The sequence below is a fragment of the Bactrocera dorsalis genome, chromosome 2 (assembly GCF_023373825.1).
Source record: "Bactrocera dorsalis isolate Fly_Bdor chromosome 2, ASM2337382v1, whole genome shotgun sequence".
Classification (NCBI taxonomy): Eukaryota; Metazoa; Arthropoda; class Insecta; order Diptera; family Tephritidae; genus Bactrocera; species Bactrocera dorsalis.
In genome coordinates, this window is record NC_064304.1 from 98,733,648 (window position 1) to 98,749,896 (window position 16,249).

Sequence of the window (16,249 nt, forward strand, 5' to 3'; positions counted from 1 at the left end):
CTGGCCACCGAGATCACCAGATTTGACGCCACTAGACTTTTATTTGTGGGGTTATTTGAAATCCAAGGTATACGCTAATAAGCCAAAGACCTTAGCTCAACTGAAAGCCAACATTCGACGTGAAACAGCCGCCATATCATCCGAAACATTGGCCAAAGTCATGGAAAATGTCGAAAAAAGAGTGAATTTAGCTGTCAAAGCTAAAGGTGCCCATTTACGCGATCTAATTTTTAAATATTAGCTGAAACAAATCCCCTTGGACCAAAATAAATTATTTTTGAAATGAACAAAAAACATTGTTTTCTTTTGTTCTTTTTTTTAGAAACAAATGGGTCAACTTTAAATGGCCTACCCTGTATTATGCTTCTTAAGCATCAAAACTGCTGCTGAGCAATATGAATAGGTAGCAATTTATAAAGTATTTGGTTGAATAATGTTTCGGGAAGGCGCACTTTTTTACTAAAATTTTTGGAAAATTAAAAAAATGTAATAATTCAGATTTTAACAGGAGTTTAAGGCGATACATAGGTTTACGGTTAAAAAAAAAAAACGATTTGTCGTCTTATTAAATTCAATAAGCTCTCTAGAATATTGTCGTAAATTTTCGAGTTGATCCGAGTAATAGTTTTAGAGATACAGCCTTGAGAACTTGTACACTCGAGGCTAGCTAGGCTAGTAGAATGTTTTTAAAAGCATTTTTCTCGAAAATGTGTTTTGAAGTAGGTTGGCAAGATTTCTCGAGAACTACTCAACCGATCTTCATGAAATTTTACTCAGGTCTTTCAGATACAATTTTTAAAGGCCTGGACGAAGGAGTTGTTTTCGTCGCGAAATTTTCATTTTTTTAATGTCTACCAAAAATCCAATTTGCAGTTTTTTTCCTTAATCCAAGTTGTAAGTTAAGGTTTTAACTAAAACTCTTATTTTTCACATTAGATGATACTGTTCGAGGCGTCACCTAAATGGGCGTCGCAATGGTCGAGTTTAATATTTTTTCCAAATTGTTTATAGTGTATACTTGTAACAATTTTTTTTTATTTATTTCATTTTTTTATATGAGAGAAAATTGTTGAAAAAACCCTTTCTTTTACCTGAGGACAACTATGTAACCCCTTAACCGTAGTGAACGGCCAAACAACAAGGGACATCTCTTTATAATATGAGGAATCATCGAACTACTGCTAAGATTATCGAGTAATTTTTAAAATAAATTCTGAGCTGCAAATGAAAGAATAAGTATGTGTGTGATTCCTTATAATCCTAAGTATGTCCTTTCAAATGCTGAGAAAAGCAAGCGCAAAAGTCTCAAAAGCAAGATAGGAGCAAAAGCAGTGTTCTGGAAACATCCCAGCTCCGCAGTCAAACAATGTAGAGACAAGGCATTTCATTGTTCATTTCATTATTACATTCGAATTTGTCATCTTCTTTGTTGTGTGAAAAAATTAAGAGCATCTTCACAACATGAAAAAGCCGAAAAATGTAGCTACAACAACAAATATGCAATGTGATGCCCTACAATAGGTAACGTGCGTGATTTTTAATTTATGGCGACGATTTTACCTCAATCTTTTAACGGCTTAAGGATAACAAGGAATGCAATAAATAATGAAGAAGGTAAAGAAACTAACGGAGAGGGGAAAAGACAAAGCGTATGAAAGGGAAGAGTACTTATGTGCGACTTATTGCTATTGGAATGTGACGCGGCAAAGTGTTTGGGGTAAATATCAGAACTGTGAAAATTTGATGCCTTTTCGGCAAGACAATGCTATGCCAGGAATGTCAACAGTCTATTGAGTGCGGCAGAAGAAAAAGAAAAAAGGAAGAGGAAAATTAATTTAAAAGAAGTTAAGTAATTGATTACAAGAGAATATCCTTTATATAGCAGCGTTGTCAATGGCTTGAAAGGATCAAGTTATTTCCGCTTCCTTTTGCTTACAACTTTTTATTCCTTTTTCATTTACACACATTTATATGCTAAGTATTTATATAAGTTTTGAACTTACCGAGCCATAAACAGCGCCACATGCATCCATGCACAAATACAGGCAGGTGGCAACGCCTTGGATTTTGATGCGTCCCACATCGACAGTCGAACGTTGCAGTATGGCTGAAAATATGATAAAAGAGAAGAGGAAATTAATGATATTGATATGAAAAGTGGAAATTTCTACTAGAAAAATTAGAGTTGTTAAGCAATGTCATAAATTTTTATTTGCACAAATAATACATTTTTTACAGTGTAAATTAAAATGCCTACAAATATCTTGACTTCGGCTGCACCGAAGCTAGTGCGCTTTTCAAGCACTTTATTTCGATCGTGCAGCATGTATGACAGCTATACGCTGTAGTGGTCTGAACGGAATAATTTCTACGAAGATTATGCCATTCACTTAAAAAATAATCCATGCAAAATTTCATGTAGATATCTTGTCAAATAAAAAACTTTTCCATATAAAGTTTTCTTCCAAAAAATAATTAGTACTCGTACTAGGTCTAAACCAACGAATATTAATAAATACCAATTTTCCACCGCTTATCACAAATCTTTATCTCTTTTCTACACGCATTTGTTTTCATTACAGCCAATCTCTTTCTGGTGCCGTTACTGACCAATATAAGCTTACTGATTCATTTCGTTGAGCCTTTAGGTGGGCCTAATTTGTTAACCGTTATACACGCATGGCTGAAAAAGTCTACCCAACTTAATTGGCTGTTAATCGTTTAGGCCTAATGGCTTTGCTCATTAATGCCGGCAATTTCGACTGACTTAATCACAGAAAAGACCGTAGATTTCAACATCCAGCGCTTTGTTTTTGTAGACAGCAGTAAGTCCAGTGAAAACTGCCAATTTAGTTAAGCATTTAGCTAATATAATATTAGTGATTATGAACCTGCGATTGCTATCGAAAGTTGTCACGCAATGCTCAGAGAAGCAAGGTGTGTGGGAAAATAGAGACTTCTGTGTGGTCACACGACGCTTAAGTGCATAGAGTGGCTTGTGAGATAAGGTATGGGTAAAAAATTATAATTTATTTAATAAAAATTTCGATAATAACTTGAGACATTTTAATTATACGCAAAAGTTGCTTTTATTCACGCGATAAAATCCAAACAAATATCAAAAACTCATTTTGCGCCAATATTTTTCAATTATAAAAAATGTGGACACCCGCTTGACTGACTGACACCAGTTAGCGGCAAATTTTTTGATAATATTTTGTATATTTTTTATTTTAAGGCGCTTGCATTGGCTACGGTGTGTGCAAGTTGCCTGATGTAAATTTGCGGCATGACAAATTAGTTGGCTCCCAGCAGCAATTAGCGCCTTCACCTTAACCAAGAGATGGCTGGCTGTCAATGGCCACACATTGAACTTGATTTTATGTATAAATATTTTTTCATATTCACTTATTTATATATATGTACATATATAGGTATATACATATTTTTCTTTCAAAAATGTATTAAAAGGTTGCTGGTGAAGAAACCGAACTTTTTGTCTTGCGAATTGATATAAAATAAAATCGTGACTTAAAAAATATGTGGAAATCAAACAGAAAAAGTGCAAAGAAGTGGCGCAAACGTTGAAAAATGCGCTTGGCAACCAAACTGGATTTTGTAGAAGCAGTATTTGAAAAAAAAAAATCTAAACTCACTGTATCGTAAGCTATACAATTTCTAGCGCAAATTAAAGCAAAAAAAAAAATTATATAAAAAAATAAAAAAAGATTTAAAAAAATTTTGAAATATTAAAAAAAAAAATAAAAAAATATTATAAAAATTTAAAAAATTAAAGAAAAATATTTAAAATTAGAATATTAAAAAAAGGAAAAATATTTTAAAAATAAAAAAATCAAAACTCACTGTAAAGTAAGCTACACCATTTATAGCAAAAATTAAAGCAAAAAAGAGAATTCAAAAAAAAATATGAAATATTAAGCAAATATTTTAAAAGACGAGAAAAATATTAAAAATTAAAGAAAAAAATTTAAATTAGAAAATAAAAAAAGAGCAAAAATATTAAAAAAAATAAAAACTCATTGTATCGTAAGCTATAAAATTTATAGCGCAATTTAATGCAAAAAATTTATATAAAAAAGTGTAAAAAAATATTAAAAAAAGATGTTTAATATTAAGAAAATATTAAAAAAAAATATATATATATATATTTAAAAATACAAAAAAATATTTAAAAAATCAAAGAAAAAATCTAAAATTAGAAAATTAAAAAAAGGAAAAATATTAAAAAATAAATAAAAATTTAAACTCACTGCATCATAAACTATACCATTTATAGCCCAAATTAAAGCAAAAAATTATATAAAAAAAATTTTAAAAAATATTAAGAAAAAATTTAAATATTAAAAAAATATTTAAAAAAAATTTAAAAGATCAAAGAAAAAATCTGAAATTAGAAAATTAAAAAAAGGAAAAATATTAAAAAGAAAATTTTTAATTCAAAACTCACTGTAACGTAAGCTGTACCACTTGTCAAGCGGCTAGCTGTAGCTGATATATAACGTACGTTTTGCAAATGACACAAACTGTGGCAGCAAGTGAACTGCAAGATTAACGCGGCTAACAGCGGTAATTGGCAATATTTTGACTGCTGTCAGTGGCACACAAACACCCCAACACATGCATACAAACCGAATATTTGTAAGTGCGCTGCTGTATGTTAGTTGTGATTGTTGGCGCGATTTACCGTAATAACGCCACTACTGACTGTGCGCACAACGACAACGGAAGCAACGGCTGCAATGTGGCATGCAACCAGCTGTGCGCACCACAAAAATTAATAGCTGCCAGCGCAGTCAAGCGTTGGGCTTTTGGCGTTATTTTTTAAGCTTTTTGCCTACAAACGGGTTACCAGCTGACCGTGGCGCACGGAAGCTTTGTTGGAAAAACGCAAAAAAATAGTCGCTGATAAATAGCAAACGCAGCGCACACAGGAAAAGCCAAATACAAATGATAACGCTTGCAGTTGCCATGCTGTGACGGCGACCAAAATGTACGAGTTGCATGTAGCGCGCAGACAGGTGGCCATTTTTTTGTTGGCCGCCACACTTTTAGTTGCGCTTTTCTTGCTGCCTTGCATTTTTTGTTTGACATTTCGGGGCGTTTTCACAGGCGCGCTGTCACAACTGCTGAAAAGCTAAATTTTGCGAAAAATCAGCAATTAATTTGAACAGCAATTGCAGTTGGAAAACCAGTGGAAAACGCAAAAAAAAAAAACAAATTATATACTATAAGTTTTGCTTTGGAGCAACCGGCAGTGGTCATAAAAGTGTGCCAATCATTTATTTACTTCAACGCATGCGCGCACTCACCTCGGCCGGCCGGTCGGTGGTGTGACTTTGAAGTCTGCTGATGACGCAGCTTAAAGGTGATGTTGCCGTTGCTGCTGGCTTCATAATGGCGTCCCAGTCATTAGTCTTCTTGACTTAAACGCAAAAAACTTGTCTGGCAGTCTGTGCACGCCGCCGCGTCGCTACCTGCCGCTTCTTCACACGCATCCCAATAATTAACATGTTAATAACTTCTTTAAATTTATACACCAGCGCATATATACATATAAGTGTTTGTAATTTTTTTTTTCTAAAAATTACAAAAACAGCAACAAATGTATCTTGAAGCGCGCGCAAAACGTCAAAGCCTGCGTATATGATCTTTGGCCCGGTCGTCTTAGTGCTCGCTGTAGCGACTGTCAGCTCATTTTCTTGCCGCTTGAACGCACTTCATTCAGTTTGTTGCCTGCGTAGTCGCCAGTCGTTTTAATTGGCAAAAGATTTATTTTGTGCGGCGAAAATTAATTATAAAGCGTTGCCAACTTTGACACTCAAGTTGCATGTATTATGACGTTGGGCCGCTCATCTGACCCAATTAAGTCAAATACGACTCTTTTCAATACTAAGAAGGTTTCATGAGTGCAAAATTTCTCGCATCTTTCACTTATCGTGTTAATTAGTGCCGGCTATTTTTTTAGTTTAGCTTGTGTGTGAGTTGATAATTTCCAAAAATTTATATTTTTAATTTAATTAAATTAAAAAAGTTATTAGAAAGTAATATGGCAACGCATTCGAAAGACCTGACGGCAAATTTGTACCATATCTCAATATCTTATAGGTTTTTATTGTTACAAAAACTAAGTGGCAACTTCAGCAAAGCAAAAAATATAAATAAAAATTGATGTACTGAAATATTGCTGTAAAAGAGCAATTTACTAAAGCGACAAAATAACTGTTTAGTGCTGAAAATAAAAAAAATACGACAACTCTAAGCATAATATAAAACATAATTCAGCACCAGAGACAGTGAAAGAGAGAAGGACTCATCGGAGAAAATTCCTTCTGCGCTCGGACTTCTCAAGGGAGGTCCCATGCTCTCCAATAAATCACGACAATCATGCCCAGACCACGATTTTCTTGCTACGGCCTTGACAAGAAATATCTGACATTATGACATGACATAAATATCATGAAATAAATATCTGATATCTGAATTATATGTACAAGAATAAAAATTTAGCTTTAAAGTTCCGATCATCAGCGTTTGTCTACTTTTAGAATCCTACAAAAAGAGTTTAAAGCTTTTAAGTTGCAGTGAAGTTAGTTTTGACTCGGCTATAATCGCATAAGCGGTGTCTACGCCAATTAAGAAGAAGAAGAAGTTAATTTTTGTGTGACTACTGTGAAGCTATCTACTTAATTCTCCTCTTACTTCCACAAATTTGTCAGCATTAAGAGCGAAATGAAAATTAAAACTATTAGAAATATATGGCGATGTATGCCATAACTCACTTAACCCTTGTACGGAGCAGCGCTTTTTTGACAGCAATTTTTCGAAATTACAAAAAATAATTAAAACCAGCACACATACGCAGACAATACATCAGCTAAAAAGTTGATTTTCACGCAGCGTTTGTGCAACATTTAGCTGCCCCCAAGTCATTTAACATGCTCCAACACAAATGTATGCGCTTTTTTTTCCGGTATAATACATTTATCTTGTTGGTTAATTTGAGATATGACAGCAAATGCACGCCTGAGCATTTTTATAGCGTCACTACTGCCACTTGCAGCGTCATAAATTTCCTTTTTAGCAAATGTCGACGCAGCTCTGCGCGCGCTCGCTTACTTTGGAGCAGCGTCGCTACCAGGTAGCCGCACTGGAGACAAGCGCAAGACACGCAGCAATCGCACTCACTCGCACACTTTTATTTCATTTCGCTATTCGCGGCCGTAGTGTGAAAATTGTAGACAAAAAGTGTTGGAAAATGTGTGATGTGGGCGTTTGACGCGCTGTGAAAGGAAAATTCAGCTGAAATTGCTTTAATATTGCTAGAGGGGTGAAATGCTTAACACATACATATGCTCATATGCGTATATATATATCTACATATACATATATTTTTTATGCATATTTTGGCAGTGATTATTAGTTATTCAGCAGCTGTCAGAGCTCATTTTTAAATTAATTGTGTAGGATGGTTGTTTTACATATTTTTCATGATTCATTTCACCATACCATCGATAAACACTAGTTCTTGACTCGGAATTTAATTGCAATTTTTGGCCGAGATGAATATTTTGAGTTACTGTAAACAACACAAATGGTGCTCATATGTCAAAACGTTCTGAGTAAAATACCAAACTTTACGTTGAAGTTGCGAGCTGCCAGATTGCAACACTAGGCTTGCCAAATCACGAAATATAAAAAGCAACCTACATACATATATATTAAATATATATTCAAGAAATAATCAAAAAAAATTTTTTTTTGATAACGATTTCCATATTTTAAATCACTTTGGAATGCAAATTTTTTTCTAAAAAAATTACGTTTTTTTATGATTATTTTGTCTTAAATGAAAATTTCGACTGGTACTTCCATCATTAACTGTATGCATCTACTTATATAATATATTTTTGTGGGGTTTTGAATTTGACATAATTTTAACTAGAAAAATCTTCTTTGTCGAAAGGCACTTTTTTCGTAGGTGCCACTGGAGATCGGCTACGCGATCGCTGTGATCCAAAATATCAATAAAAATAATCATAATGAACCACCGATTATTAAAGCACATTAAATTCTGTAAATTCATATGTAATTATTAAATAAAATGTCTTCAAATAATCAAACTTTAATCGTTAATAACCTTTAAACGGTTAAGCTTACGAAAAATCATGTGGACTTTTCATGTCGAGCATTCAATTTCCTACATTCATGGAACGAGATACATATTTTTTCAATTGTTTGACGCGAAATTTGAATTTTTCTATCCGATTATAAGACAAAATAGAAAACTGTAAGACTAAGGACCATGCAACGTTATACTTGTAATTAAGTGTATATATTTGAATAGACTTTATTCGAGATGTCTATAAAGGTATTTTTGACCCACCCTACTATACATACTATGTTTATATAAAAAATGTGTCCAAAAATACTGTAACAGTGTTTTATTTACAGAAAGCGGTAGTAAAATCTATAATTTCCGAGTTTTATGACTTTAGATCGAGTTTTTACTAAAATTTGTTTACACAAGAAGCCACAAGCTTTTCCATATGTGGAGACCACAGTGTTTCAAAAATTGTTACAACAAAAACACACTGAAATATATAAATATATACATACGTATGCATACACGTGTGGGTGTGATGACTGTGATCAAGGTAGGGGAAAGACCGACCCATTTAAAAGCATATACTTGTACAGAAGTGTCTTCTTTGTTTCTACCAACAAGTGTATTTAAGAACATAGCGAAATGTAAATACAATTTATAAATACAAAATTTTATATTTTATATTTTGTATACACTTGGCCTTTATGAAGTTTACAAAGTTTAGTATAAACATATTTTATTTATGGAATTTATACTTGTAAAATGTGTTGCTAAGTAGTAGTAATGGGTGTCAAACATGCACAGATTCATCTACACCTATACAAGTATAAGCTGCTGCTGCAGAGTCCATAAAATTACGCTGATTAAGTTAAAAAATATGTATATATTTTTATGATCCAAAAGCATGCAAGTACTATTAAATCTGCTTAAGTGTCTTATACTGTCCAACTACAGCTGTTTTTCAGACCGTCAAGGATGCAATTATATTAAAAGAAGAAAAGCTTCCTTCAATACATTTTCGATCATAAAATTATTAGTTCTTAAACTTTTATGTTCGAAGATATCTTGAAAACAGCTTTTAATAAACATTGTCACGTTATTAAGGTAGAAATTACAAATTATAGAGAAACTTGCTCTCTAATATGTAGTAATAGCATTTTATTACTTACAAATACATTTATAAACATATTTTCGGGAGTTATTGTGTTGTTGGGCATAGAGCACGCTCCATGTAAGCTGCACTGCAGTGAAAATATGACATTATTTGGAGGAATTTTTAGAAAGTGTGTAACCAAACTAGTCTTAAGACGCTGAAGTGAATTAAAAAATATAAATTGTATACCAAAAATTTAGCTATATTTTTTTAACTAATCTATAATTGTTTACAAAATTTCAATTATGCACTACTAAGTGGCATATTTTATTTAGGAACATTTATATAAAAAATAATTAAAAAAAAATGATAAAAAATTCGCTTAAAAATTGCATATTTATGGCGGTTAATAAAGCTTTGAAAATTAAATTTTTTTTAGAAGATATTAAACAATAATTTTTTTATATTTGGAAATAAGCCATAAAATATTTATTACTAATAACAACAAACCGGATTTAAAAAAATTATAATTTTAAAATAAAAAAAATCATGAAAATTAAAAAAAAAATAAATTATTAAAAAGAAACACTCAACTGCGTCTTCTTGCTGACACATAGGCCCCGGCGAGATTCGAACTCACGATCTCCTGTTTACTAGACAGGCGCTTTAACCAACTAAGCCACGGCGCCATTTGAGAACACAAATGCAAAATAGCCAAATTGAATGGCCACGAGGAGAAATTGTCACACGAAATATGCTGACCACATTTCTACACACTATCTTTGAGATACACATACGAACGGATATGAGAGCACTACATACAATATTACTATAGGCTGTGTGTTGGAGCTGTCGAGTAAGCAGTTCACTAGCCCTATAAACGCACTGTACATCGCAAAGGTATCGTTGCCGTTTGTTGTTGCTCACTACTCATTTGTGAAAATTCAACACAGATACTCACATACATACATACATTCGCGGGAGAGTATGCCGGTGGTCTACAAATAGTGTGTCGTTGCCAAATTTAAAGATATTCTTCCATTGTTTTGTTGTGCTGTTTTTGTTGTAAGCGTTAGAAGAGACATTGTGAGCACATTAAAAGCAAATGTCTAGAATATTTTGATTTGGTATCTACTAAGCGATAAAGTAGGCATTTAGTCGAAAGTGAAATGATGAGGGTATTGATTTTTTGTATACTTACATGGTATAATATTCAAGTACATATGTAGTTGGAAGCCAGTTATGAATTTTTCTAACTCATAATAGGAAAAATAGGAAACAGTAAGGCGTAGCAACTTCCCGTTAGCATTAAGAGCTTGGAGGTGTTAAGAACATTTTTTTTTTCAAGCGAATTTGATTGTTTTACCACTTACTTTTTAACGTTAAAAATCGTTAAAAATGGTAATATTTTTCAGAAATTATAGTCGCTGTAACGTAGCATATAATTTTATGGCAATTTTAAAGCGTCAATAAAATATTCTGATAATAAAAAATCTCTCAAAGTTAGAGTCCCCCACTCCAAAAGAAAATAAGTAGATATTATTTGCATTGACGCGCTGATTTTCCAAATGCCGGCAAAGGGAAAGCCGGTTGGCAAGCAGAAAAGTCCTTAACAAGCTGGCAAAGAAAAAACAAATAAGAAAACTTTTTACTTTACTGCTGAGGGGATGCCACTGAATACACAACGCTCTTGGTGTAGCAAAATCAATACATATAAAGAAAAAATATATGTAAAACTCATAAAACATAAAAGAGAAGAAATAACAAGTTTCGAGCCGAAGTTTGGTAACAGATTGGGTCTAAGTTAAAAATCACCCATAAAAAGAAAGGAAAAGTTATACATATTTTGCTAAAAAGGCGAAAAAAGTTGACTTTTATTACACATATATACAGATAAATCTATGCATAGCTTTCCTGGTTACACAGTCTAGCAAGATGTAGCTCCACATTGCCTACATTACAGCGCAGAGGGCAAAGTTTATTTTATGGCTTTCGTAATTTGACTGGGTCATACCGCAGACCGCTTGCATATTGAGCTTATATCGAAGATGCGCCTCTATGCCTTCTGCAGGAATTTTTCTGTATTTGTATTTGTTTTGGATTTTTGTTTTTTTTTTTTTGTATGGAGGCATGTGCGTGCGCTTGACTCCTGAGGGATTTGTGTGCAGCGAAGTCAATAAACTTTTTAATGAACTGGGAGGAAAACAAAAGTTTGGCAGTTTTGTAATAACAGCAAAGGTCTTCAAAATATATAAGCTAATATTATTTAAATACAAATTGTATATTTGTATGTATATACTACCTATTTATATGTATGTATGTGCATTTATGGAGTCTGATTTGTGTTGGAGTACGAAAACAACGCATTATTATTTGGACTTCTGATATTTATTTGCAAAAGTTTGAAATCAGCGCAAATATTTGTCTTACTTTCTTATATGAGTATGTAGGTATGTCTATAAACATATATCGCCACCTAAACTGCAAAATAATGTAACATCACTTTTCATAAGTTGACTGGCGAAAGAAAAACGATATAATGAAACCACTCACATTGAAACAAAATTTGAGTTTTGGTTATAAAATGGTTATATATAGGTTATAAATTGGTTATGTATTGGTTATAACTGATAGTGGAAGCTGAATATTTAATGCTACATATATATAATAAGATGTAGTGTATCGTAAGGAGAAAAAAACTCAATTTCGATTCTTTTGATGCTACGTTGTTTTGCATTTTAGGTGACCATATACATACATACATATGTATGTATATGCCTGTATGTCTATAAACAAAATTCAATCTCAGCCAAAGCCTTGTGTATTGGTTTAATAAGTATTTCCGCTTTTCTTTTTATATGAAGGCTACTTTAATAAACAGTAAAATAAAAGAAATATACATTTTTAGCTTGATACTAAGTAACTGCTGTCTAAAATACAGTGATTTATCATCATTCAAAGACAGTTTTGACAGCTTGTCACTTTCTAAATATACTTGTCTATATATACATGATGGCTAAATTGAGTTTCTAATAGAAGACCCTTACATTATTAGTAGTTAATTTCGTAAGAAAGAAAAGTTAATAACAAAAATTTTTGGTCTGCAGTCATTTCCTGAGTTTTAGCTTAGCAAGATTTGAAATAATTTCGAGTTGTCACGCTTTAAGGGCGCGTAAATATGTATGATTATACAAAATGTCAAAGTCAACTCAACTACAATGACTAGAGACTTACATACATATGTAAATGCAACTACTCGTGATTTAGAATTTATGTTAGGGTGGTTCATACATTCATTGAACTGTGATAAAAACTTCGAATGAAATTGCAAAATACAAACATTTTTAACATATTGCCGAATATTTAATAAGCAAAACAAAAAAAAAATTTATTTTAAAAATTAAATAATTTTTTTTTAACTTCTCTTATTGGAGAGTTAAATTCCCCATTTTTCTTTTTGTTAGGAAATTTTAAAATTTTTTCGAAATAATAAGAAAATTTAAAATTTTTTTAGAATAGATTTCGAATTTTAGAATTTTATTAAAATAATATTTAAAAAAAAAATCCAAGTATTTTTATGTCAGAAAAAATTGCAATTTTCCATGAATTTTTAATTAAATTTTTTTACAAACATTTTATATTTCAAATATTATTTTTAAAAATTTAAAATTTTTTCACTAAAATAAATGTATTTGAATATAAATGTATTAGAATATATCAATATTTATTAAACGATTATGCATGCGGGTCAATAACTTTTTTCTAATTTTACACAGCACGTACAAAAAATTTGAAAACTATAAATACCAGTGTCACCCTAGTATTTATATTCAACACTACAACATTTGAATTTTTTTTTTTTATGCGCCGTTATAATTGTAATTAATTTTGCCGTTGAATGCTGGTGGTCCCTGCACTTATCACTGCACTAGGCTACAGTAACTGCACAACTGTAGGATTGTTTATGTGTGCATGTGTGTGAGTGCCCGTTGTGACACCCACAAATGACTAAAATAAAATAAATCGTTTTTTAACTGGCCGGAATTAAGCGGTGAAAGTTTTAACAGTATTTATAACAAATGTCTATCTGTCACGCTTGCCAAGGCAGAGCGATGTGCCTGGATTTCCGCGTTCCATGTATGGGCCACAGCAACAACAACCAGCACTACCAAAAAGGCATAGAATTAAAAATAACACAGAATTCCCACTAAGGCGAAGTGTTTCACTTGATTGAAATGGGAAAAGTTAAATTATGCATTTGGGGATTGTGGAGATGCACTCGTAAATACATGCCCTTGCATACATATGTGTGAGTGATAGGTGAGGAATGTTGTCACCCACCCTGAGTGGTAGAAACTTTCGACGCATAAAATATAGGATTTACATGTAATTAGAAGCAGAGCTGCGACAATATTTTAACTACAAGCTGTAACAACTGTTAGTTGCATACGAACACACTAGCGAGTTACTTACAAAGGCATAAATACTTGCGCGTGAGTTGCAAGGTAATTTGTATGGTTTTGGAATGGTTTTTTCATATACCCAGTAGGAAAAATGTTGGTGCAAGCTTTTAATATTTATGTATACTTGTGTGAAAGATAAAAATGGAAAAATCGAAGCTCAGCGGGTAGTGTGGTAGATGAGTATAGATCGGGATTACAGGTTTCAAAAGCTCGATTCTTTTTATTGTCTTATTAAATCCTATAACTACTCTGGAATTTTGTCCCCAATTTTCAAGTTGATCCGAGTAATAGTTTCGGAGATACAGCCTTGATAACTTGTGCGCTCGAGACTAGCTAGGCTAAGTGAGCTGCCTTTAAACACGTTTTTTTCGAAACTGTGTTTTTGAAGTCGGTTGGCAAGATTTCTCAAGAACTACTTAACCAATCTTCATGAAATTTTTTACAGGTCTTTGAGATACAATTCTTGCACGAAGGATTTTTTTTCGATTTCAACTATTTGAAAAAAAAAAAATATCGCGAAATTTTCACTGAAGTTTTAATTTTTTTGTAAAAATGCCAAAAATTTAGTTTTCAGTATTTTTCCTTCGTCCAAGTTCTAAGTTAAGGTTTTAACTAAAACACGTATTTTTTCACTTTTGAAGATCGCTGCCCTAGTTTCTGAGAAATGAAGTGACCACCTACTTGAAAGCGATGTTTCGAGAAAGACACAATTAAGTAATGAAGTAGACGACCGGTCTATTTATAATAAATATTTATATTCTCTTAGTACACTTTTTTCCAGTAGGATATGAACGGTAGACATATGTATTATTTACCTATATACATATAAGAACATGGACACACATGCAAGACAGCAGAGCGGCATATAACAAGCGCATTTTGTGTGTTTTACAAGTTGTACAGTTATTGTTGCTCTGCTTGTTATTCTTGTTTATATACAAAATACGTATCGACATAAAAATATGTGTGTTCTACATGTATAAATGCCAGGCGGCAACATAAAACTGCCGACAAGCGACTTGCAACGCTGGCCATGAGCACAATTTCAACGCATTTGATTATTTGGATGCAGAGCGATTTCCACAAAGTCATTCTACATTAGAGTCAGGGAAGCGGTGTCAGCAGTACCAGCGGTGTCAGAGGCAGTTTGCCAGAAAAAAAACAGTTGTGGAGCAAAAAATAAGAGCAGTCTGCCATAATCTAATAATAAGCTAACGGATTAAATTGTTCATGTCGCGTTTAAAGTGCTGACACAGAAAGAAAATGTTGAAAAAAGTAAAGAAATTAAAAAATAAAAGTCAATAAATAAGGAATAAAAAACAACATGCTGCAGTTTTAACAACATTCATCAAGAAACAAACTTCGGACTTAAGAGCGCATAACAATAAGCTTTCGAGCCAAAAGAACATTTAACACCTTCACTTGGACCGCAACGCAGCGGAGCGCTCCAAATTCGCAGAAGACAACAGCGCACGAGCTGTGCCGCACAAAGCCAACGAACGCTGATCCGGCGATGGCAGTGGATGGCGATGCGGAGATTTATGAGATTTTTGAGTGATCGCACACAAACAACAAGCTGTTGATTTACTGACTGACAGCACGCTGCAATAAACGCATAGCGGCGGGCAGTTGGAGCGGCAGCTGTAAACTTCTGCATGCACTTGAGCGCAGCGCCGGCGAAAGGGCGCAGCTATAAAGCCAAAAACAACGCAACTACATTGGAGTGCATGACAATAAGATGGAAGCACTTCATTCGCCCAATTCACACCTGCACGCAATCGACTCAATTGCACGTGATTCCACCAAAGTCAACGCCATAAAAATTGGGAAAAAATAAAATAAGTGAAAAGAAAAAAGCAAGCAGCCTAAAGAGCAAGCAAAGACACACACACAGTCTTGCACAAACACTTGCACACCTCATTAATAAAAACATCTTCAACTTAATTTATTCTAATTCTTAAAAATCCATTGCAACGCCAAACATTTCAACACGCCAACTTCATTTGCAATACCTCTGTGGTGTGGTGGGCGGGGGCTTGCATGAAGGGTCAGCAACTACAAGTGGAAGAAATGCGGCCGCTAACGCAGGCCACGTTCTCAGCCAAAGCAAACGAGCTTGTCATGACCAACAACTAGGCAGGTCCGAGCGTCTGCAGATTCACAGCTTTTAGCAGCTCTGCTTCTCAACCCGAAAGTATGTTTGCTTTTTTGTTGTTGCTGCGCCGCACTTGTTTGACTAAGCAATACAACAATTTCCATGTACGCATAATTTTCCTGTAAATAAACTGTAATTTTTCACTTGTACACCAAGCTGATAAGACGCTAGTTATGCTGGCCAACAACAAAAAACAAACAACAAGAACCAACAACAAAGCATAAAAATAATAAGTCAGGCGCGTCGGTGCCACAATTCGAGCAGGTGAAAGTGTGAATCCGGAAACGTCTATGCAACCGCAAGAAATTATTGCTTTTAATCCAAGAATTTTGTAGGAAATGAAAATGAGGTGTGAAGAAAAATGTGAAAAATAAAGATTTTATGAAAGCAAGCGCAAGTGATTTATGTTGGGA

General features: G+C 33.4%; 1 protein-coding gene and 1 non-coding gene across 11 annotated transcripts in view; both read right to left on the minus strand.

Annotated features, from left to right (window-relative positions):
- LOC105231589 (serine-rich adhesin for platelets) overlaps positions 1 to 16,249 on the minus strand; it is a 181,623-nt gene that overhangs the window by 23,543 nt on the left and 141,831 nt on the right. For all 10 annotated transcript variants that reach the window (XM_029552614.2, XM_019992238.3, XM_029552610.2 and 7 more), the window contains one exon: positions 2,004 to 2,107. In XM_029552614.2, the coding sequence (XP_029408474.2) occupies positions 2,004 to 2,107 (104 nt within the window). The remainder of the gene's footprint in view (positions 1 to 2,003; positions 2,108 to 16,249) is intronic.
- Positions 9,834 to 9,907, minus strand: Trnat-agu (transfer RNA threonine (anticodon AGU)). The gene has a single exon. It is a non-coding gene; the product is annotated as a tRNA-Thr (tRNA).